The sequence below is a fragment of the Chelonia mydas genome, chromosome 6 (genome assembly GCF_015237465.2).
Source record: "Chelonia mydas isolate rCheMyd1 chromosome 6, rCheMyd1.pri.v2, whole genome shotgun sequence".
Classification (NCBI taxonomy): domain Eukaryota; kingdom Metazoa; phylum Chordata; order Testudines; family Cheloniidae; genus Chelonia; species Chelonia mydas.
In genome coordinates this window covers 32,455,561-32,481,284 of record NC_051246.2, presented here as the reverse complement: position 1 = coordinate 32,481,284, position 25,724 = coordinate 32,455,561, and the positions used below count along the sequence as shown (strand labels likewise).

Sequence of the window (25,724 nt, the reverse complement as noted above, 5' to 3'; positions counted from 1 at the left end):
CTCTCATTATTACTCTCTCCACTACCATCATACCACTTAAATCCACAACGCTCAGCTAGTGTCTCACATCTATCTTACCATTTCTGAGCAAGACATTTGAGCCAATGCGCACGCCCCCTCAACCACAGTACATTTGATCTATTACTACCTGCTTCCTCTGCACAGAAATAGCACTCTTGGTGTAACCAGAAACATCTTCCAATTGCTAGCTATGCTTCCCTCATACTCCCATCCTTCTTGATAGAGCTTAACATTGTAGGCTGGTGTCTATGGCTCTCTTCTTTCTTTAAACCACCGTTTTTGACTCGGGGCAGGGGGAGTTCACTCCTCTATAAAAATTCCTTGCTCTCTTTGTTCCTCTCTCTACTTTCATCCCACTTAGCAATATCAAAACAGTCATCAACCTCAATATTTGTAAATATCACTGATAGCAAGTGAAATGATTACAGAAAATAGCATGTAGGTTTGCTTCCCCCCTCCCCATTTTTTTTTTTTTTTTAATTCCCTGGGAACAATATCTTAGGATTCCCTAAAAGAGCCCTGACTCTCCTGCAACTTATTATATTGTGGCCTATTCTACGGATATTTTAACTGCCACTTTGGCCCTGCTCACATTCAAACTTCTGTCTGTTTAAAATGCTGCAACAAACTTTTAACCTATAAATGAGAATATGATCACATCCACCATTTCTTAAAACAATCCCCTCATTTGCTCTCTCTCTCTCTGTGCCTTCAAGATCAACCCTCCCACACATCATCCTACTTCAGGGGAAGTCAACAGGCAGACCACAGGCCAAATCCGGACTGCCAGATGCTTTTGAGTGGAGCCTGAAATCTTTTTATTTACTTATTGTTAACATAAAAAATAACAATACGGTATTTTCTCTGGAGTCTGGGCCTTGACAAAGAGATCTGGACCTTGACAAAAAAAAATTGACTATCCCTGTCCTACATGTTCTTACCTTTCCCTCCCACTGTTCTGCTATTTTTCATCACTGCTCAAACTTTGCTCTGGATAAAGTTAGTTTACACAATCTATTTGGAGAGTCTGATTGTCTGACTGCAATCATCCTTTTTGAAAGTCTCAGCTCAAAACATATATATGCTGCCTGTAGCCAGTAAAATGTAAACTAGTTCCCCCTCTGCCAGTACTTCTTCCACCGTCCTTTCATGGCTCTCATAGTGCGCTGGCCACAGATATTCCAACATTTTCCATTACCCATTATTGAAACGCTTGTATGTTGTGTGATTACCATTATAATGCAATATATAACACATACACCGTAAGTGACAAGTTAACTTATGTTGGGTTTAGGTAAAAAATGAGAGGACCCAATCAACATGGTCCAATTTAATAGCCAATTTTTTCTCAGATGCACATTATTATTACATGAATACCATGAAGATACACTGCAATGTTTTTTATGTCTGAGATTATAACCTGCCTTTACAAGTGCATCTGTTGCAGATTTGTGAATAGGATTTTAAGGTGCACATAGTAACCAGTTAATTTATCTGTGGAAAGCAGCTCGAGAGTCATCCTGCAGGCGTTAAGTACTTCATGATGTGTTCAAAACTTTGTAACTGTAAATAGAAACAACACCAATACTTAACATATGCAAAAAATATTGTTCTATGCCACTAAGGTTCTTCTGGGTGAAGGGGCACCATGAATTCCATAAAAATTACCATCTATATGTTATCTTTCCCTCTTTCTGACCTGTTCAAGAGTCTTTGTTCTCTGCAATTCAATAAAATTCTTCCACACCACAGAACTGGAAATTTTAAAAAATGTCATTAAATTCCAAAGCCTTAATGTTTACAAATATCTTTTCTAACTGAAAGTAGCCACCCACCAGCATTCAGACACTCTAGTTACAGGGGCCATAGAACCACCTAAAAGGATACTTCAGTAGCAATTCACTGGGTCACATGAGAAAACTACCAATCTGGTTGTGTTATCTCAGACTTATACACAATTGTTCTCTTTCTGAAGAAAAACCAAGCTGCCCTCACGAAAGATGGTGGCTATCTATGATATACGAGGTTTCTATTTTCCCTAAGAGCAGGCTGCTTTGCTCCCATTAGGAACAAGGAGAGATGTCAGGTCTTTTGAAAGAGAACATTTTACTAAGGGCAGCCTCGTCTGGCCTTACTTCCACTGATAAAAAAAGAGATGGCAGCCAGTCTGAAAGACGGTAGTTCTTGGAACTCTGTAGAAGCAGCTTCCATTTTTCAACAGAAAATATTACCATTAATCTAAAAGTTTCTTTTCGAAAACCACCTGTTGTACCAGATCTACTCAGGGAGAGCTGCAGGGGGAAATTCATGGAGCACTGTGCAGGAGATTTGGGGGGCAAGAGGGAGGGAGAAACTTGTATATGAATGCTTGCACACATGCAGGAGAACATGGAGGTTAGGAGCTGGGAGAAACTAGCCAGTACTTGCTGTGACTGCTTTGTGGTGCTCAGTGTGGGAGTGAAACTGGGGGTAACAGAAAAATAGATCTTTAAAATTCAGTTTAACCTAATCTAGGACTACAAACGCTATTGAACATAAATTTCATGGCGTCACTACAAAACAGAATTAAGGTTGTTTGGGTTCCTCCAGAACTTAGTGTTTGGATTTCTTTTAAAGTTTAACAAAAGCTCTGAATTTCCTGCGTTTGTAATTCTTGTTTTGGGAATAAATACATTTCTAATGTGTTTACCCTTAAAATTACTGATATATACGTCATCTTAACTATAGTTTAAATGTAGTTTTTATCTAGGAATATGAAAAAGGCCTATTAATTTTAAGTATAAAATAAGTTACAATCAATTTATAAGAACTAATATTGAATCTTATACCTTTTTGGTTCTAGTGATAAACTATTTTCCAAACTATGAATATTTTTTCTGAACAAAATAAAGGAACTTTGCTATAGAAAATGTTCCTTTGCAGAATTCAAGAATGCTTGTCACAGAAATGGGCATTAAGGTGCATGGAATTCTATGGATCCTGTAGATAATTGTTCAAGTCCATGAACCACATGCTGAAGAAAAGCTGGTAGATTGGAACATGCTGACACTAATTATAAAAAGTAAGTATCTTCAATCCTGCGTTAAAGGACACTGCCAAGTACTTCAACAGTTGTAGCTCCCCCCTCCTCCACTTTCAACTGTTTCAATACTTCTTTAAAAGCTAGACAACTCTACATCCTATTCAAGGAGTATGGGAATGAAACGTTTTCTGCAGAGCCAACAAGTGGAGTTCAGTTGGAAATTGTGATTTAAAAATAGCCACCTTTTTAAAAAGTATAAAAATGTATTTCTTTTACATACATACTCCACCCCCCCCCCAGAAGAGGACATTCTCTAACAGATTACATCAGTATTAAACAAAATGAAATTAGGGATCTACCACCATGACTCTTTAATTGAATGAATTAATATTTATCCACGGTTATACTAGTATGCCAAAGCGTGAGGTTAAATTTTTGCAGTTTATTTACTATAGAACTACACATCAAGCAACAGTATAATCTGTTTGATGCTAACTTGCAGTCAGCAATTTAACAGTTAGTTGGACTACTCAGTAATTCACAAATGACAGCTCACCCATAGCTGTTTGGGAGAATACCATACAATCATAGAACGTAGGGCTAGATGGGACTTTGAAAAGTCATCAAGTTCAGTCCCCTGCCCTGGGGCAGGACCAAGTAGACCATCCCTGACAGGTTTCTCCAACCCGTTCTTAAAAACCTCCCAGCCTAGCTTGGAAGCAGATTCCAGAGCTGAACTACCCTTACAGTTAGAAAGTTTTTGCTAATATCTAACCTAAGTCACCGTTGTGCAGATTAAGCTCATTACTTCTTGTCCTACCTTCAGTACACAAGGAAAAAAAATTGATCCAGACCCTTTTATACCAGCCCTTAATATACTTGAAGACTGTTACCAGGTCACCTCCATCTACTTTTCTCAAGACTAAAAACATACCCAGTTTGTTTAGGTTTCAGAGTAGCAGCCGTGTTAGTCTGTATTCGCAAAAAGGAAAGGAGGACTTGTGGCACCTTAGCGACTAACCAATTTTTTTGAGCATAAGCTTTCGTGAGCTACAGCTCACTTCATCAGATGCATTCCAGTTTGTTTAGCCTTTCTTCACAGGTCAAGTTTTCTAAACCTTTTATCATTTCTGTTGCTCTTCTCTGGATTCTCTTCAATTTGTCCACACCTTTCCTAAAGTGTCGGAACCAGAATTGGACACAGTGTTCAAGCTGAGGCCTCGCCAGTGCCAAGCAGAGCGGTACAATTACCTCTTGTATCCTACATACAACACTCCTGTTAACATATCCAAGAATGATATTAGCTTTTTTCACCACTGCATCACATTGCTGACTCAAATTCAATTTGTGATCCATTATAACAACTCTCAGATCCTTCTCAATAGTACCACCACCTAGCCAGTTATTCCTCGTTTTGTAGTTGTGCATTTGATTCTTCCTTCCTAAGCAGAGTACTTTGCACTTTTTAAAATTGAATTTCATATTGTTGATTACAGAACAATTCTTCATGGTCCTTTTCCATTCTAATCTTGACCTCCCGAAGTGCCCGCGAACCCGCCCCTCCCCCCCCAATGTTGCTGCTATCTGCAAGTTTTTTAGGCGTACTTTCCAGTCCAAGTTATTAATGAAAATATTGACTGATCCCTGTGGCACACCACTAGACATGCCCTCCCAGTTTGACAAACTGGTAATAACTACTCTTCGAGTACCATTTTTCAACCAGTTATGCACCGACCTTATAGTAACATCATCTAGACCACATTTCCCTAGTTTGCTTATGAGAATGTCATGTGGGACTGTTTCAAAAGCCTTACTAAAATCAAGACATATCACGTCTATTGCTTCCCCCCACGTCCACTAGGCCAGTAACCCTGTCAAAATATGAAATTAGGTTGGTTTGACTTTATTTGTTCTTGGCAACATGATGGCCTATTCAAAGCCACTATTTTTAATATATAATTATACTTTTTTAAAAGAGCCACCATTTTAAAATATAGACAATATACACAGTACTGAAAAAAGTAGATTAGATCAGACTGAGTTCTGTAGATAGCTCAAAATAAACTATGACTAGTAAGTATATTTGGGCAAAAGCAGCAGTCAAAGTGCCAAGACAAAGTACAAACAAAATGTTTATGGAACACAGATCTTTATATGCCCACAGTTTAACCGAACTTCAGGTACACAGGTAGCATAAGGCAGTGGTTTTCAAACTTTATTTCTGGTGGCCCAGTTGAAGAAAATTGTTGATGCCTGCGACTCAACAGCGCTGGGGATGAGGGGTTTGGGGTGTGCGAGGGGGTGAGGGCTCTGGGGTGAGGGTGCGGGCTGGGGCCAGGAATGAGGGGTTCAGGGTGTGGGAGGGGGCTCCTGTCTGGGGGAGAGGGTTAGGGCGGGGGCTCGGGACCAGGGCAAGGGATTGGGGCAGGGGCTTACCTCGGGCAGCTCCCTGTCAGCAGCACAGCGGGGGTGCTAAGGCAGGTCCAGCTCCTATGCGTAGGCACGCAAGCGGCTCCACACGGCTCTTGCCCACAGGCACACACACCCCCAGCCCCCTGGTTCTCAGGCAGCGCGCAGAGCCCCGTGGCCCCCCACACCTAGGAGCCGGACCTGCTGCTGGCCGCTTCCGGGGCACAGCACGGTGTCAAGGCAGGCTCGTCCCTACCTGTTCTAGCAGGGCAGCACTGCCGACAGGACTTTTAACGGCCAAGTTGGTTGAACAGAACCACCACAACCCAGTACTGGGTAGCGACGCACAGTTTGAAAACCATTGGCATATCTCTGCTAGAAACAAAACGTTCTTTGTGAGAAAAAATAAAGACATTTTACTGCCCTATTTAACAAGATCATTATCTTGGATCCTAAAATAAGCAGCAAATCTTCATATTAAGAAGCAACTGGCGCAGTGCCTATCGAATCTAAAAAAAATCCCTACCTAACGAGAGACATGGGAATGGATAGATACACAGTGAGGCAGGAATGCTTGTTCATTTATTGGATATCATTTGCTGATTTGGGGGAGGTTTAGATTGGATATTAGGAAAAACTTTTTCACTAAGAGGGTGGTGAAACACTGGAATGCGTTACCTAGGGAGGTGGTAGAATCTCCTTCCTTAGAGGTTTTTAAGGTCAGGCTTGACAAAGCCCTGGCTGGGATGATTTAACTGGGACTTGGTCCTGCTTCGAGCAGGGGGTTGGACTAGATGACCTTCTGGGGTCCCTTCCAACCCTGATATTCTATGATTCTATGATTTAAACCATTAACTTTTATTTTCTTCTTAATGATCCAGGTAACCGGACAACAGACTTAATGATAATCAGTGCTGCAAACAGGCCTGGAAAATCATCAATACACAGCCATCGACTGTTAGTAAATGTCTAAGAAAGTCACTCTCTAATCATATTATTAAGAGTAATTTTATAGCTAGGTATTTATTGTCGATGTAGCTTTCCACACATTTGAACATGGCTGACCAAAACGTCCTTTCATTCTGCAGTAACTGTTTTCTTCTGACATTTGTCAATCCTATTTCCCCATCCAAACAGCTAGTATTATGGCACCTCATCTACAGGCAAGTAAGAAGAAAATGTTGCTTTACTAATCAGCCAAAAGGATATTCATGAAGCATCTCTGATGATATAGCCCAACTCTCAAACATGACTGACCATTCTGGGAAATTAGGTGTAATAGGTTTTATCGGTATAGGCCAGGGGTCGGCAACCTTTCAGAAGTGGCGTGCCGAGTCTTCATTTATTCACTCTAATTTAAGGTTTCGCATGCCAGTAATAATAATCTATGCAATCCATGCTGAGCCGCACCCCCTCTTGGCCCTGTCTGCACCTCTCACTGTCCCAGGCTGGGGCCAGAGGACCACAGCTAGGGGTGGCTGCAGAGCCCTGGGCCGGCGGCCGGAACCCCAGGTCGGCAGCAGAGCCCCCCAGAGCAGTGGCCATGACCCGGGGCCGGCGGTGGGCTGAGCAGGGCCAGCAGCTGGAACCCTGGCTAGCAGGGGGCCAGCGGCCAGTACACCAGGCCAGGAGCAGAGCCCCCTGGACCAGTGGCTGGGACCCGGGGCTGGCAGCGGGCTGAGCAGGGCCCAGCAGACGGAACCCCAGGCCAGGAGCAGAGCCCCCCCAGACCGGTGGCTGGGACCCGGGGCTGGCAGAGGGCTGAGCAGGGCCCAGAGGACGGAACCCCAGGCCAGGAGCAGAGCCCCCTGGACTGGAGGCCAGGACCTGGGCCTGGCAGTGGGCTGAGGGAGCCAGCAGACGGAACCCTGGCTGGCAGTGGGCCGGAGGCCAGTACCCCAGGCCAGCAGCAGAGCCCCTTGGACCAATGGCCGGAACCCGGGGCCAGCGGACGGAACCCCGGCTGGCAGGGAGCTGGCGACCGGTACCCCAGGCCAGCAGCAAAGCTCCCAGGACCGGTGGCGGTGACCCGGGGCTGGCAGCAGGCTGAGCGGGGCCGGCGGACGGAACCCCTGCTGGCAGAGGGCTAACGGACAGTACCCCAGGCAAGCAGCGGAGCCCCCGGGACTGGTGGCCAAGACCCGGGCACTGTGAGTGCCACTGAAAATCAGCACGCGTGCCATAGGTTGCTTACCCCTGGTATAGGCAACCAACCCCTTTTTCCCTTTGAACTCAGGTGTTCAGAGGTTAAATCTGCATAGTACATACTTAACTACAAAAAAAGCAGCTTAACAGGACACCAACTTAAAAAAATTACATTTGTCTGAATTTTTTTGTTGCCTATTACGGTTACAATTGTCACCTGATACCACAAATACAGGCAGAATACTTGAGAGGCAAATGCCAATTTCACAATGTGTACAACATATTCCATTTTGAAACAAATCTGTGGGTTTGCAAAAGCCAATAACTGTTATGTAGTTTTATATTTCTACCATATTTAAAAAATAGTAAAAAAAAATCATCAGCTCACTTTGCTTTTAGTCAGATTTGAATAATCCATACAGAGTTACTTAAAGTTACACTTTAGCCAAGGACGCAAAGCACAGAGTGCTTACCTCTGTTTACACAGCACTGGGCCTCTGGGAGTTACCGTAAATAACATAATAGAAATCTCCTTGACCAGATCAATTTTAGTAAACCACACATAAATCCGAAAATTCTGTACTATTCAAGTGCATTTATCTCATGGATGTATTTGTAATTCATTTTATAAGGCTTTAAAATTAAAGATAAAGCTAATATAAGCAATGGGGTAAGGAGGAATTAGATGTAAAAGGCAGAAAAGCTCATCCCTACCATATACTGTCTTAGTAAGTAGTTTTCGCATTTGTCTAAACAAGTCAGAGTGATGGGTTTGCTAAGTATTACAGTACATAGAATGTACTTATATAGGGCAGACAATCAAAAAGAGAAGAGTTGGGAGACTAACCAGATACTTCTAGGGAATCAAAAGTTTTTTTCTCTTTTAAATGATAAAACTTTAGAGTAGAAAATGTAAGTTCTGCTTCTGAATGCAATATCCCAGGGCAGTCTCGTAAAACTGTCAGTCATAACTACGTGGGAAAAGGAGCAGTCTGACTGAAACAAAGAGATATTAAAGCAACAGGCTGTATTAAAAGCCATGACTCTTCTATTATTCAGGGTAGGAACTATGCCTTTTTTTTTTTTGTATAGCAACCAACAAATTGTGGACACTACTTGCTGCATCATAATAAAAATCACATTGCAAATATTTTGGCCTCCAAGAGACTGGAAATGTGGTTTTACCAGTAAAACAGACTGCATACTAGCTAATACAGCTTACTGAATTTTTTTTAAATTTGGCAAGCTTTTAATTAAAGATTTTCCACCACATTTCTAAACAGCTCTAACCAAACAATAACTTTGAGTGAAAATACTACAGATATTCCAGTATACAATATTTTAAAACTAATACCACATCACAAGAAAAAAGAATTAATCCTCTGACTCGGAAAGGAACAACAAAAATCCTTATTGTTGTACCTTATATTGTAGCTCTCAAGAATTTTTTTCTCAATCAGCTAGCCACTCAATTCTCTCAGAACTACAAGTAAGTTAAGAGAATTGCATAGCTGCAGGCAAAATTATTATAAACACAGAAGCATATTCCATAAAATGATAAGGGGAGAAAACCAATAAAAATTTGAGTTAAGACGAATATATTGCCTTTACTTTACCATAGAACATTTTTATGTTCCAAAAGAGAGTGTTCTAATACTTTACACTAGAATGCCTCACTAGAAATTGACAGAAATTGATGTATTTCATTGGATATATTAAGTGCGTATCATTTTAGCACTGTACTACTGCATTCTTGTAAAGAACCACTCAAGGAATGTAATATCACGTTACACTATTCAATATGAAACATTATGCTTCACTGTGAAAGATCAATAATATATATTCACCACATCTCATAAAGCAGTAAAATTATGTAAACAAAACTGCATTATGTAAATTTATGTATGACTTAATGACTATATATTTAATTTCAGATAAAATTTAAAAGTCATAAGGGATCAAGAAGATGTAGCCTGTTTGTTCTCTGCTCAGAGAAAAAGCTAAATTCAAAAACAAGATTCAGATTTTTTCCCCACACAAAACTTCAAATTATTTTATTTCCAAGCAAACTATTACAGTACATATACATTCACTAGCATTCAAACCTTAAAACTTGAAGAAAGTCTACTTTAATTGATTTTATTGTACTCAATTATTCATCATATGCAAAAAATAGCCTCATTTAAACAATTTTGCTCCAGACAAAAATCCTGGCATTTATTCCTATAGGCAGCAGAACTTGATAGCTGCACAAACACCTACAGTACAAGGAGACACCTGAAACAGAACACCAGTATCAACCTAAAAATTCTTTTCCCTTTTATGAGTTTGGGTCACCCTTAAAAAACTGTAACTATTATAATTAGAGCAGAGTATAGGGTTGCCAACTTTGCAATATTTAAAAACCAGACAATCCAGCAGGACACCTGGCAACCTTAGTTAGGAAGCATATTCTGAGAGATGTAAACTATGTATTTCAAAATGAAGTGCAATTAAGATAAAGCATTTCTAAAACACACAGTAGCATGTAACACACCCTTTTGCTTAAAGAGAGACATCATTTGTGAATCATGTGGTCTGGGGATTTAACATCACTAATTGTACCAAGATTCTAGTTCTCTTTAATGTTCCTTTAATGGTCACAAAAAAAAAATTCTAACATAAAGAATTACACGGCAGCAGAAAGATTATGGATGGACTTTGCTTTACAAATAAAAAATGATTTAAGAACTGCATTTTTAAAATATTTACAGTTTAGAGAGGCTTTTAGATCAGAATATCTGAAAGTAATAAAAAGCTCCCATGAAGACACATCTCCCCAATAAAAGTATATATGCGAATATGTATTTTCAGTGATCAGTGAACGGTATCTTCCATCTAGCACATTTTCAGCAGCAAACAAATCATCAGAAATGCCCCTTTTCAAATAACCAAAATTAAAACACAGTCCCTGAAGAATAGGTAAGAATTAGGACATTGATATTTACCATAAATTACCTCAAATACAGAAAACAAATTTAGAAGCCTATGCTTTGATATTTTTAGTATAACTTTATGATAACCTTGAACACAAAATAAAGAAAAAATGTCCGAAGTGCAGTCAACATATGGTGGTAAGTCATTTAAACAAGAAGGAACTTTTACTGTTAGCAAAAACACACACAGTCAACCAGATTTTGGATCCTATGTGTTTAATTCAAGTTATTATTTATCGTTTAAATACAGCACTTACAAGTATGCTAGGTACTTTACAGCAAAATAGGAAAACAGGTCTCTTACCCTGGGAGCTTACAACCTAATGCTATACTCTATAAATGTATTTTACACACACACACACACACTCTCTCTCTCTAAAACAACATTAAGGTTGCAAAGTCAAATGATCAAAACCTAGGAAATACCCAAATTAAAGTAGCCCGTGCAACCTTAATAATTCATCCTCCTTGGACATACACATTATGATACAATCTGATTACATGACCACAGACTATTTTTTCCACAGGATGGACCTGCTCTGGGGATGAATCAGGGTTGTGTGTGAAGGAGGCTGTCGCTTCATTTGCTGCAGAAGCTGGAAGGTGTGTAGTAAATAAGACAGGAAATTGCAGAAAGGAAAAGAAAGGATGATTTTATGGTTAAGGCAGATGAATGCTGCAATGGAGAAGCAGATTCTATCCCTGCCTTTGCCACAGAGTTTCTATGTAATTCTAGCCAAGTCACTTAAATCACAACTTTTCACAGGTAGTAACTAACTGAGTTCCTTATTTTCTGGGTGCCTGACAATGCATCTGATTTCTAGAATTCACAAAAACTAAATGATTAAAAAAAAATTTAAAAGTCAGATTTTCTTATTTTAATTAAATACAATTTTCTTTCTTAAACCCCTTTAAAATTAAATTTGATATTACGACAACCCATGTTGTCGTAATATTGAATTTGCATTCAGTCTAATCTTTGTGCAGTAACTTCTACTGTTTCAGCTCTCACTAAAAAAGGGACATTTAATTGTTCCCTCAGTTAGCCTGAATGGAAAGCATCTTGGACCACCATCAGATTCAACAAGTCCTCTGTGACAGCCCACAGATCTGACAGGTTTCAGAGTAGCAGCTGTGTTAGTCTGTATCCACAAAAAGAAAAGGAGGACTTGTGGCACCTTAGAGACTAACAAATTTATTTGAGCATAAGCTTTTGTGAGCTACAGCTCACTTCATTGGATGCACAGATCTGACCGTTTATCAAAGCACATCCCTACTGCCCCCACCACCACATATTCTCCCATCTACTCAGAGGGTGGTACTAAGGCCTACAGGTACACACTAAGCAAGGAGGAGAGAATAAAATGTTGAATAGCTGCTCATTAACTGAGCACTAAATATAGCAGGGGTCCTGTTGAGAAAAAAAATAATAGTATGCCATCATGTAAATAAAGGCATAAGCATTTGGAGGTTGAATTTAGGTTGCACAGGCAACCAGAATTCTAGTATTTCCTAACGTTTGACTGCTTATCTTTGCAACCCTAACAATGTTTTTTTGAACTAGTTTTTTTGTGTAATATTTAGTAAGAGTCATGTGTTTCTAAAACACCTGAAAGGTATGCTATGCATATTTTCAGCACACAGGAAAACATTGAATACACAATAAGAATAATACCATAGTTGTTATAAACAATGACTCTCTAGCTGAAAACAAACACAACTCTGTTCTGATCAATCTTCCCTGAAGAAGAGTCAAAGTTGGTACATAAGCCACAGATCAAAGACATTGCTTAAAAACAAATCAATGATGAAATATCTTGAGCTATTTTAAGTGCTGATTTCCAGCTATGTTTTCTCAATACCAAAGCAGCCATTTAAACATACCAGTTCCATTAGAGTCAATTCTATTCACTACTGCCGAAGGTTTTAATACTGTAGTACACAATTTCTTCTGGTATGTTATATACATATTTCTGTATTACCACGGGCAGATAAAGACCGGTTACAATTATCCAAATGAATTATTTGGGAGGGCAGAGCATTTTACATAGATATACCTCTCAGTTCTTTTAATAAACTATAAAAAGGCAACATAAGAACAGAATTTACAGAACTTCCAGTTCTCGTTCAGCTTAAAAGTCCTTTAGATGTTTAGTGGAGGCAGTAACCTAATGAACACACGTTAAGGCTTAAGTATGTGTATATCTTCTTCAATCAGCTGTTTCAGTATTTTCCCTGCATTCACCTTATCTTTACCCCAAGCAGGGAGTTTACCAAGCCAATTCACCTGCACATGCCAGTAACTCAGGTTTCTGAAACCAGTCTGAGCAAGTCTAAATGGGCTTTCATTCACTTCTACTACAGCTGCACTCATTCATTAATGCTGTGCTCATCCTATAATGACTAGATGGAAAGCAACGGTCCTTGAGGCTACCAATCATTAGAGAACAGAAAATAATGCCAATTTAAGCTCTACTCTGCGCTCATAGGTCCACCTACCATGATGCTCCCAGGCAGAAAACACAAATTGCAGTATCACTTCTCAATCAATGCTTCTCTAAACATAGCACACTGTTCTGTGACCCTAAACACTGTTGTCTCTCTGTTTTCAGTCTTCAAAAAATCAGAGCAATATAAATTCAACAAGTTAAATAATTATGTTTCAACTTTTCTCCACAAAGCTTGTGTGTTTAATAAATTTTAATCAGGCAGAATTTAAAAGAATCAATGTGTTTAAAAGGATTTGTTTCCTTTATCTGATATTGATGTACTCTAACAACAGATCAAGAATTTTCAGCATTTTAGAAAGGTATCTCCTCAACCGGTCTGATTAATTTTTATGTCACAAATCAGCATTCAATGACCCCATGAGATGAAAAATGTTAATCAGCCTTACAGATATAAATTTCTTCCTTCATTAATCAAAAATTGAACTCAAGAAGGCTTTACCCTAGAAAATACAACCAATTTTGCTTCACATTAGGTTAGACACATTATTATTGCTACTTAGTTTATATAAATGCTAAAAATATGCTGGAGAGTTTGGTTGCTTAGCTTGGGGTGGGTTTTTGTTTTGTTTTTTAAAGGAGCCTGCTTAACATTATCAATATTTGTATTCCTTGAAACTTGAATAGATTGACATTTTAAGGAACTAGGTCAACAAGGCTTGAAAGATGGTATCAAATAAAATGTTTTAAAACAGGTACTAGAAGAAAAGATCCTTTTCAATTATTTCTCATTTTAAATGTAAAACTACTAAGTGTGACTGTTAATTAAGAAGTGTTCATTTAACCAATAGTACAGAGGAATGACGTAACAAACATTCAAGTGTTTCCACATATTTCAATAAATTGCCCAACAAAAAAACTGGAGTGTTCAGCTACTGATATTCTAATTTCAAGAGTCAAAATAAATATTGCATAAAGGATTCACTTTTCAAGAAAGAATCTATTCTATCATTTGTTAGTATTTTTTCCCCCCACTTAATATAATAATTTTTGTTGATTACACAAGAAAAAAATGACAATTCTAAAACCAGAAAAAGATGATCCTGTCTTAAAAGTAATAGTAGGAAGCAGGTAACAGACTTGCCTTTTGAAAAAAAAAAAAAAAAAAAAAAACAGTTACACATCTGTAATACAATGCAGAATTGTCAAAGCTTCTAAATAATGATGAAGCAAATTGGAGTCCTTTTTAAAGTCCCCATCACCAAGTGAAGCCTTTAGAGTCAGTGCATTTTTTTAATTGCAAACAGACCATAAACAGGGTTAAACAGTAATAAGTTCTTCCTTATTTTTGAATCAAAGTATTGCCTTCTTACTACCATGATCATGTTACTGCACTATTAATTCAAGATTAAAAAGGTAAGATATTTTCTGGTACACATTCAGGTATTACTAGTTACCGACAATGTTGCATGGCATCTAATGTATAATGCAGTGAATTAACTTTAAAGTGTTTGAATGGTTGTGAGGTGCATCTAATTATCATGTATGTTAATCCGCAAAGCGTAAAGTATATATATTCTTCTCCTAAATTATTTCAAGTGACAATGGAGATTAACAACATCCAGAATAAATCAAACTTTCAGAGATGAGTCACTGATAAAGGGACAATCTGGGAAAGTTTTAATTGTGTTCCTTTATAAAGTCAACACTTAAAATCAGCAATCAATTATTCAAGAAAGTCAGAATGGAAAACTAAACTACAACGGGAGAAATAATGTTTATGAAGGAGAGCAAAAGGTCAGAAGTAAAACATACTACACTAAAATAAATTAAACTAAAAAAAGAATATGAATATACTGTGAACTTTGGGAGACGTTTCCTGGAATAGAAACCCAAAGTAAGACTTTCTAGGTCCCGTGGCAGTCTGCACAGGCAAAGTGAAAAGAACCTCTCTTCATGGAATGACAACCTACAAACACTGATTACTTCTCTCCCCCTAAACCATCCATAGCAGATGCAGAATGGCACCAGCTCCTACAAATCTCTCTGAAGCTTATTAGGCACTATATATCATTACACATGTAGAAGGACAGAAAATAAATTTCTATATAGCAGGAGTTTTTCAAGGAATGCCAACACACAAAGTACTCAATTACCCAAAACATTTTGTAGGATACAAAAGTGACTAAGGCATCTCATAAATATCAAATCCGAGTACATGATCTCAAAGGTCATATGCTGCATAAGTAAAATGACAACTGGTTTTCTGGGAACACCCCAAAAACACTACATCATCCATGAAAGCCATAGGATATGCAAAATGACAGCCATTTTCTTGAAATTTCCTAGCCCAAGAGGCAAACTTTTTCAGTAGACAACTCCCATTACAAGCTATTCAATTGAAACAAGAGCCCAGAAACATATCTTTAAAAACCAAAGCTATTATACCAAAGGAGACAGAAGCCACTCCACCTGTCCTCAGGTACACAACCTCAGAAGGTTCCAAATGACTCAACGTATGGGTTAAGATCTTCATTTATCTCCTAGGAGTTTGAAGGCATATTGTGTCCTTGGGTTGTCAGCCTCTCAGTATTTCACTTCTGCTGCATGCTCTAATACTCAGTGTATAGTATCCATGGGATCTTCTTAACTTTGGAACATCCCTGAACTATTTCACCTGTATCAGCCAACATATGATCACTTATTTTTAAATAGTCCTACATCCTGAATATTTGCAGGAAGTGACTGGTAATGCTGCATCACAGCTTTGAAAGAGGATCAAGTTTTGCAGAATTGACATTTCCCCGCAGCAAATATCCTTCCTTCAGGTCTAAGGGGTAGAGGGTTTTTTTCTTTTAGGACATAAAGATCCTCCATTTTACTGCACTGCCACAACTGTTCTAGTTTATTGTTCATTTTAACATGTTTCCTCCCAAACACAGATTTTAAAAAGTAGATTAAAAATGTGGAGGAATGAATAGGGTTATGCGGCAGAGAGAAAAGCAATGCAAATCCTACACAAGATCAATGTAGGTATTAAATATAGATTCATTATGGCACCTTCATCATTTGATTCAGGGTGGCAGGGGGTCTGGCATAATGTACATGGAAATATAGACAAAGTTATCCTAGTTTGGGCTTATATTGAACAACAGACAGGCCACTTTCTCCCCTTTGCAATACTTATCTATATAATTACTACTAGTGTAAAGCAACAACAAGGGTTTATTTATACACCACATCTGCAATTTCCCTGTAGGAACATCAAAACCCAAATATAAACACCTACACAATGTACCCCACATTTTCGGCAGCTTTCCAAACACCCTAATTGTGATCACACCCCCGCTTTTAGGATAGCATTGGTGTCCTCCAGCTCTTGTTAATTTGCTTTTGAATAAAGTTACACTTCTCAATTACCTCCCATCCTACTGTACTGTCATTTATGATTTAAAGCCTCATCGCAGAAACATCCTGAGAATACACTGCCGTTTGTTTTGGGTTTTTTTTTTTTTAACCAATGACTACAATCCACTCGGATTTAAAAAGAAAAGCCGCAGCCGCCCTTATTCATTCACGCAGCATTGTTTCAAAAACACACTTGGTTGCTGCGGTGCGGCTCCAAACACGTTCCATTCAGCGGGAGCAAAACACTCCGCCAAGTTTCAGCCACCGCGCGCTACTCCAGCGCAGCAAGCGAGAGCCCCAGCTGCCCCCACCTGCAATGTAAACACCACCCAGAGCAGACGTCCCTCCCCGCCTCCGATGAAACTTGTTGCTTCTCACTGGGGAAAAAATACACAGAGGAAGCTCAAAGGAGATGGGGGTGGGGGGCGCAAGAGCCGGCCCAGGACAAAGCTAGAGACTCTGGATTTCCATCTCCCGTTCGGGTCCTTTCCCCCCTTCCAAGCGACCAGCTCCCCGCCGCCTTTCTTTGCGCTTTCCCTGCCGGTAATCATTAAACAGGAGCCAAGCGTAGGCTGCGGGAACCATTTCACACGCGCAGAAACCGACCATCCCCCTGCGCGCCGTAAAACAAGCGGCTCCCTCCCTCCGCGCGGCGCCCCGGGGGCGGCGGGGGGGGGGGCGCCCCGCCGGCGGGGGCCGGGCAGCGAGGTACTCACTCGATGAAGTAGCTGGCTCCCTCTTCGGAGAACCCCTCCTCCCAGCCGCGGGGCAGATCTGGGGAGGCAGAACAAAGGGGGGGAGAGGGGGGAGTGAGAACTTGGTGCCCTGAAGGTGCCTCCCGGTCCGGCGAAAGGGGGTGGGTGGGAAGGGCGCGAGATCCCCCCCCCCCTCCTGCGCCCCCGCCACACAACGGTCGTTACCCGCTCCTCCCCCGCCCGCCACGCGACACACCCCACCCCCACCCCCGGGCGGGCACCCACCTGAGCGGATCATGTGGCCGGAGTTGACGGGCTCCTCGGTGCGAGGATGCAGCCAAGTAGTGGAGCGGGTCAGGTCACTAGGAGGGAGAAGCAGAAAACATGCACCTGTTAGTGACGGGCAGCCCCGGGCGGGGAGGGGCAGCCTCGGCCGGACCCCCCTACACCCACCCCCTTCTCCGCGCCTTACTCGATGAAGAACACCCGGCCGTCCCTGCAGACGCCATAGGACCAGTGCTCAGGTAGAGTGTCCCGCCCCACCGCCTCCGCCGCCATGTTCGCCGTGCGCACAGCCAGCCAGCCGGCCGGCCGGGGAGGGGGTGCCAAGGGGAGCGCGGGCGGGCGGCCGGCGCCCAGTGCCCGGCTCTGCTCAGCAGCGCCACCGCCACCGGCTGGGAAAGGCGCAGGCAGAACTCTGCCCGCTCCCTCGGGAGAGGAGAAGGGAGCGGGGCAGGGGCGGCGGCGGGTCCCTGGCTGTGCAGCCGAGAGGGAGAATCCCTCTCCCCGGGGAACTGGCTGCAGCGAGAACAAGACAGACCCGCTCCGGTCCTCTCTCCGCTCGCTGGTTCCAGCGCGGGCGTCCCCCTGCTGAGCCCTTCCCCGCCTGCATCTGGGCTCCAGGTGCCTGATCCACATCCGCCTACCCCACAACGCGCCTGAAATCCCCCCCACTCTCACAGGGCACAACAGGCTGCATTCTCCGCTTGCCTAGGCAGGTGCAACTCCACTGGCTGGAGCGGAGTAACTCCTGTTGTTCATCGATTGCTGGTTGATCCTCCATTCCTGCCCTCCTCTTCCTCTCAAACTCCAGCGCGCCTACACACACGGGATACAACCATGTGCCTCTTCCCCCCCCACCCCCCTTTTAATCAGACCCAAGCCTGCATTCTCTGCAGGGCTGCTGGAACAATTTGCATAGTGGGGGTGTTGAGAGCCACTGAACCAAACTGTAAACTCTGTACTGTATATGATGGAAACTACTTAAAGAAAGGGGGTGCTGTAGCATCCCTTGTTCCAGCACCTATGATTCTCTGTCTTTTCCTAATTCATTAAGTCCCTCACTCCCTAGCAAAAAATTGTTTGCCTGCTGGTTTTTGTTTTTCCTGTGGAGAACACTATGCGAGAAAACCAGCAAGGTGGAGGGAACAAATCAGGGCAGATGGAATGACTCAGTGAGGGGACTGAATATAAAAAGAAAAGGAGTACGAGTGGCATAGTGGCACTTTAGTGCCACTCGTACTCCTTTTCTTTTTGCGAATACAGACTAACACGGCTGCTACTCTGAAACCTGAATATAAAAAGTTATTATTCCTTCCTCCACTTGTTTCCCAGGCTGAGGCATTAGTCAGTCCAGGCCTTTGATGTAGAGGACAAGAGGATGATGGAGATTAATTGCTATCTTGCCAGCAACCTGTGGCTATACTGAAAAGGTAGGGAGAGAATAGGTAGTGGTTGTTCAGCCAATGGAATGGAAACACCGGATCGTTAATGAAGCAGAATTTTGAAATAATTTACATAGCACCTTTTATTGCAGTGCCTCCTATATGCAATACTGCTGAAATGCAATCGCTTTAGGGTTAAAGTGTACACACCCCAAACAGCATTGAGGAAGGGGAAATTTTAGCTAAAGCCACTGGGTCAAACTACTTCTTTTATTAAAATACTGTGGGATCTTTAATGTAGACAAAGTGCACACAGGCCCTCTGTTTCCAAGGTCTCATCTGATACCTCATCAAACTAAGTCCTCTGCTGAAAGATGAAGAGCTGAGATGAACTTGACATTTATTGAAACCTGTTTTTCTACTCTGATTCTCTACTATCTTGCATAGTTATATATGCCAGTGCAAAGTGGATGGAAAACACCAACCCTACCATTCTACCATGGTAGAGGTTTTGCATCCTGATTTTGCACAGGTGCAAATAACTACACAAGATAAAAGCCAGGGAGAATCAGGCCCTAAGAATTTTAAATTTGGGAAAGATAGTGGAAAGCAAGCTGGTTTCTACTGAACACAGGAAAAACATAGGATGGATTTTAATGAATTGTTGAGAGTTTAAGGGGTGAACATCTTTCCTATGCTTTGATTCGCAGATGCTGAAAGTGAAAAACTCCTATTCATCTTGTTCATGCCGGATTGTTCCCTATTATACAGATTACATTTTTTTTTATCCCATTATTCCTAATTATGCCTTCATGTACCACAGCATATAATTCCTCTCCCTCGATGATAACACCTTCCAAGTATCGGTAGAATCTTATGCACCGCTACTCCTAGATCATCAATAAACCAAGCTTTTCCTAACCTTTCCTCTTAAGTCAGCATTACAAACTCCTGAACATTTTTGTTACTCTTCTTTGAATTACCACCACTGTCAATATCTCTCTAGTGATGTGGTGTTCAGAAATGGGTATATTCTTGCAGATGCTTTGCACTGTGATAAGCTCTGTCCTCTGCATTTGTTATTATTGCCTTTATAATTATTTACTTGTTTAGTGTCAACAATGTGCATATAGCTGTAAAAAGCAGATAAGACAAGTCTCCTGCCCTGAACAGCTTAATTTACTGTAGTTCCCAGGGCAAGTCCTTTTACATCCATTAATTGCATGGACTAGTTAAATTGGCCTATAGCTCCCTGCCATGGCATTGCCTCTAGACCTGCATGACTGGTGGACTTATGTACTCATAATGACCACTAACTGAGTTTAACAATAACCCTTCATTGTGTAAACCACTACTTGGAATGTCCTTGTGACTTCAGTAACGTAATGGAAAATATTTTAAATAATTCAAAAGAAACCTATTCTACACAGCATTGTTCAACATTAAAACCTGCTTCTGATGCTTAATGTGTAAGCAACTATAAACTTCTGAAAAAGATGTTGCATACTTCTCTCCCTACCCGAGATAATGACTTCCCATTATTGATTTGAGCTCTTTAATCTGCACATTAAAGTCCCATTCTTATCCCACGGAGATTAAATTGTTTTACTGGTATTGACATGTTGAATTACTACTTCTCTTTCACATCACGTGGTGATGAAAGACTTCTACATGATTCAATTAATGTACCTTAACTTCAGTTACATGCACTTACACACTTTAATCTCAGCTGCTTTTGTATCAATATTTTTAATTATTGTCCTTTAACCAACAATAGGCTTTCTCAGTAAAACCATACAAATATACAGCTTAGTTTTCATATATGTTAAACAATAAAATAAGGGCCTGATTGGAAGACTATTGGTGTCCGTAGAGATTCCCCTTGACTTAAATGAGCTGTTTATCAAGAGTCTAGTCTACAGTTGCATAATCTGTATTTTAACATAAAGGTTCATATACCTTATAAACAACTATAGATGACTTTTTTGCATTATTAGAAAGTGCTGCATTGGCACTCTTATTACAGACCTTATGTATAATACTTAAAAGCAGAATATTGTATTACAGCACAGTAACAATAGTTAATGTTAAGTCATTTACTGATTAAAAGTACTCGAAAATCCACGTGCTGACTCAGATTGTCTTGAAATTTTGTGCGCCTCCTGGGGGTGCAGAGTAGGATTAGTGGTCTAAATTTGGGTTCATTTGAACAAAAGCCTCCCGAGATACAGCCCCCCTAACAAATGATATGTGTACAAAATCACCTATACCCAATTCTAGATGGTGCAACCTGCTCATCTTCCCCCAAGGCCATGCAAAAAAATAAGTCCAGTTCAGGAAGGGAAAATTCTCAAGTATGTAGTTATTACTACAAGTCAGAAATCCGACACTGACTCCTCATGTGAAAAAACTGTGCTCCTGTCAGGCTAAGGACTGGTAGAAATATTAAAAAGTCATTGGGGAAATTAAGTAGATACCTTCTTCCAAGATCCCTTTTTGAAGCTATTGCTCCAAAAAAAGTGGACTAGAGATTTAATTCCTGGAAATAAATGGTGATTTTTTTTCTTAACACTTTCTGGCTTAGTATCACAGATGTTAATATGTAGCACTTGTATAGCCCTTTGATATCTTTGGATTCAAAGTAATTTTAAAAGGTGAATAAGAATTACCCCATTTTACAGATAGCAAAAGTGAAATACAGCAAGGATGGCTTGCCCAATGTCACAGTCAATGACATAGCTGGGAATAAAACCCATGTCTGAGTCGTAGTACAGTGCTCTGTCAATTGGACCACAGGCGTCCATGGGAATAGACAGAAGTAAGTGTGGCAAGAAGTTACCAACAGGTGTAAAAAAATTAGATGAGAAAACTACAAGAAAGAAGGAAAGAGACAAGTGTTCTGACATTACACACTGCTGAAGTGTGTGGTCACCCATTTATAACTTTGATGTTGCTGTTGCATAAAATAATATATCAAAAAACATTTGAAGGAATCACCACAGTGTTACACAGTATCAGCAAATAATATTCAATCAATCAACAGTAATGCCAAATAAGGGTTGAACATGAGCATATTCTCTCAAAGGCCATTTTGTACCTTTAACATACATTCATTTAATTTTACTGTGTATTTAAAACAGGCCTACTGTGAGTGAATCACAGAATATAAGCTCCAAAGGACATGGAAAATAAAGGCAAATGGAAAGCAAATTGTGTGTGTGCGCATGTGTGTATATATATATAGAGAGAGAGAGCGAGAGAGAGAGTCTACCCTGTTCCCATTGAAATAGGTTGGAAGTTTTGCCACTGGCTTCAGTGGGAGCAAGATCACACCCTATAATGCTACAACTATCTTAATATAGCTCATAAAGTAAACCAGGTCAGTTTATAGGTAGGGGGATCCAAAAGTCGAAGAAAGAATTATTCATTTTTCTGGATTCTGGAAAGAATATGAATAAGTTTCACTGCTTCCTACAATTCCTGGAAGGCACTGAGCACAGCAAATACTGTTTAAGGATAGGTTTCAGAGTAGCAGCCGTGTTAGTCTGTATCCGATGAAGTGAGCTGTAACTAACGAAAGCTTATGCTCAAATAAATTTGTTAGTCTCTAAGGTGCCAAAAGTACTCCTTTTCTTTTTGTTTAAGGATATTATTCATGCTCACCAAATCAACACCCAGTGTGATCTGATTGACAGTGCATACTCGGGTCAACAGAGAGATTTTAACAACTGAGTGAGGCAGATGGGAAAATGCCACAGGAAAAGCAATGCTTGTGGTGCAAATCAGATTCAAACTCCTCCTTCCAGAACAGTTAAGTCTCCTTAGAGTTAAGAAAAATGCTAAATACTCTTTTTGGTTTAAAAAAAAGATTATTCACAACAAAAAGGATTAGAAAGTGTTACTGTTGAAAATGTCTTCTAATGAAGTTCACCTAATGTTATCTATATAATTATACCTTCTTTACAAAACTCCTCCACCTTTAAAAAACCTGGATATTAAAATTTGGAAATTAACATTTAAGGTATGCAGGTAGTTCCCCACTGCCATATAGTTCTTCATCATTCACTATCACTTGTACTGCCCTCAACAACTTTAACTTTGTTCTCTAAAATCTGCAAAACTATATTCATAAATCAAAATGAATTTCTTGTTGATTTCCGAGTAAAGTAATTCAGTTCTAATTTTCTAACATGTTCATTACAACATTATGGACTACAAAAAAAAAAAACACTAGGTGTATTTGTTGCTATACAATATAATACATACAGTGAAATAGTCTATTTAGATACAATTGTGGCACCACAAACATATTTCACAGCTAAAAATTGATTAAACATTCCAATTCTGTTAATAAAATTATTTTTCTACTTCACTACACGTCACACTTAGAACTTATGCAACTATTACATACCAAAGTATCCTAGGACTACTTTTCTTTCAAAATCTGTATTTACACATTTAGTAAACTTTATGTAAAGGCAACAGTATACATCCATACCCTATTTCCATTACAGAATAAAACAAGGTAGCACAATTAAGACTGGGTCTGTAATAAAGTGTATGCGGGGAGAGAGCTGAACAATTGTATAGCACTAGAAAGCCTTTAACTGTTAATTTTTTCAGACTTTTTAATGTTTGGATTTTTGTAAAGAGAGTGGTGGTGAGGTTTGTGTGGGGTTTTTTTGGTCAGGGAAATTTTTAGCTGAACTGCAATGAAACACACCTTCACCCTTAACACTTCCAATAAAATGATGTTTGTGAATATGTGTGTGTTTGTTTGAAATGAAGACAAACCTTTAAATCAACTAGATGAATATAGACTAGAGGAGCAGAGCCCTGCTCTAATAGAACTTACGAGGCTCCCCAAAGCAAGGCTGCCCTCCTGCAGACTTTGCAAGTCCACTAGTGGTGTGCATTTGTAGGTGTGCATTTGAGGGAAATTATCTTTGTGAGAGAGATGGGGAGAAGAAAAGTTTAAATCTATATAAAAGCCTCTCATCACCCTAAGAGGCTTAAAGTTTTAAATCTAGTATATGTTGAGCATTTTAAGTTTTATGCATAGAGAAGACTCTGCCCTTTCCTGCATCCCCTTCTGTGCCTCCTTTAATTCAATGCACCTCACTTCCACGTCCCCCAGTACTATACCTGTGACGCTCTGTACCTCAGGGAAACACCCTACACCCCCATGTTCATCTTTATAAAACTATTGTGTGGAATCCAATGCAAAGTTTCTCATGTTGGGTGTCTTCAGAAGGCTCATAATGCACTGAGCATGGTTGTTTATAGTGATGTTGTAGTAATTTTTACAGTAATGTTATAGAAAGGTTATAGGTTGTAATTTCATGTATACAGTTATGAGGCTGAAAATGTATCCTCATGGCTTAAAGCAAGCCCATGCAAAAACTCTCCAAGAACAGAGAGGCAGTGCACACCTCGTCAGGGCATGGATGGGACAAACCCAGCCCAGCCTCACAGGAACAATGGACATTGTCTTAGGCAGCAACACAAGAATCTGTTAGCCCCTCGAGGGAGTCACCCCCTTTCTTTGGGTAGTTTGGGACTATGATGAGGTAATGCTCACCTGACTCTGAAGGGGCAAAGCCAAGAGGAAAGAAAGGATATGATAAAAGGGAGAGACATTTTGCCATGCTCTCTCTCTCCCACATACATCTACAGCCACCACCATCACCAAGCGACTGAAGCGCTGATCAAAGGAGAGAGCCTGACTGAAAAGTAACCAGCGAGCCTGTAGTGAGAAGCATCTACATTTGTAAGGACATTGATAGTGTTAAGATCATCTTAGAATGTGTTTTGCTTTTATTTCATTTGATCAAATCTGACTTGTTATGCTTTGACTTATAATCACTGAAGATCTATCTTTATAGTTAATAAATTTGTTTGTTTATTCTACCTGAAGCAGTGCATTTGGTTTGAAGTGTGTCAGGGGCTCCCATTGGAATAACAAGCCTGGTACATATCAATTTCTTTGTTAAATTGACAAATTTATATAAGCTTGCAGTGTCCAGTGGGCATAACTGGACACTGCAAGACGGAGGTTCCTAGAGTCGTGTCTGGGACCGGAGATATTGGCTAGTGTCATTCGCTTGCAAGTTGCTAAGAGCAGCTTACATACCAGAGGCTGTGCGTGAACAGCCCAGGAGTGGGGGTTCTCACAGCAGAGCTGGGTAAGGCTGGCTCCCAGAGTCAAGGATTGGAGAGGCCAAACAGATCACTGGTTCAGATAACACCAGAGGAGAACGTCACAATACCCTACTATAAATCCACCATTGTTCTGCCCTTCTCCCTCTCTTCTGCTTGCCATATAGCCGCGCTCTATTACAAGGCCAGGGAGTAGGGCTTAATGTCATCCATCAATATCCTTTCTGTCACCTACCCGCACCTAGGCTCACATCCCTCTAAGCTTTCTCCAAGTTTCCTGCCCCATATCCATGTCCCTCCTACCACAGGCTCAGCTGAGCTGCTGCAACTGCTGAGTCTGGAATCAGCAGGAAGTTTGTTTATATTGATAAACATTTAAAGATACATTTACTTTTCCCATATACAGTACAACAACTCTGTATGAGAGTGACCCAGGCAATAGCTATGAGTAGCAAGAAAGCATGTAAAAACAAAGAGAAATAAAAACAAAAATATTGCATAGTGCCTAAGCACGGAGGTGCTTCTCCTTCTTAACCCAATGTGCATGGAGTCAGAACTGAAGCTGTCTTGAGGTTGGTTCAAGTTAGTGGTTCCCAAACTTGTTCCACCGCTTGTGCAGGGAAAGCCCCTGGCAGGCTGGGCCGATTTGTTTACCTGCGACGTCCGCAGGTTTGGCCAATCGCGGCTCCCATTGGCCACGGTTCGCTGCTCCAGGCCAATGGGAGCTGCTGGAAACGAACCACAGCCACTGGGAGCCGCGATCGGCCAAACCTGCGGAC

The 25,724-nt window shown here is 40.7% G+C and overlaps 1 protein-coding gene and 1 long non-coding RNA gene across 11 annotated transcripts in view; one reads left to right on the top strand and one right to left on the bottom strand.

The window, feature by feature from the left end:
• Window positions 1-18,056, bottom strand: part of PLEKHA7 (pleckstrin homology domain containing A7) — a 292,737-nt gene extending 274,681 nt beyond the window's left edge. For 5 of the 10 annotated variants that reach the window (XM_043548886.1, XM_037899714.2, XM_043548881.1 and 2 more), the window contains exons 1-3: window positions 17,595-17,740; window positions 17,408-17,484; window positions 17,144-17,201 (exon numbers count right to left, since the gene is read on the bottom strand). In XM_043548886.1, the coding sequence (XP_043404821.1) occupies window positions 17,144-17,201; window positions 17,408-17,484; window positions 17,595-17,680 (221 nt within the window). In that variant the 5' untranslated portion in view covers window positions 17,681-17,740. Of the gene's footprint in view, window positions 1-17,143; window positions 17,202-17,407; window positions 17,485-17,594 lie in introns of all 10 variants that reach the window. The other 5 variants (XM_043548878.1, XM_043548879.1, XM_043548884.1 and 2 more) reach the window with 2 other exon arrangements.
• Window positions 17,575-24,696, top strand: LOC122466245. The gene is made up of 3 exons (XR_006291621.1): window positions 17,575-17,646; window positions 18,737-18,834; window positions 19,497-24,696. It is a non-coding gene; the product is annotated as an uncharacterized LOC122466245 (long non-coding RNA).
• The last annotated feature ends 1,028 nt before the right edge of the window (window positions 24,697-25,724 follow it).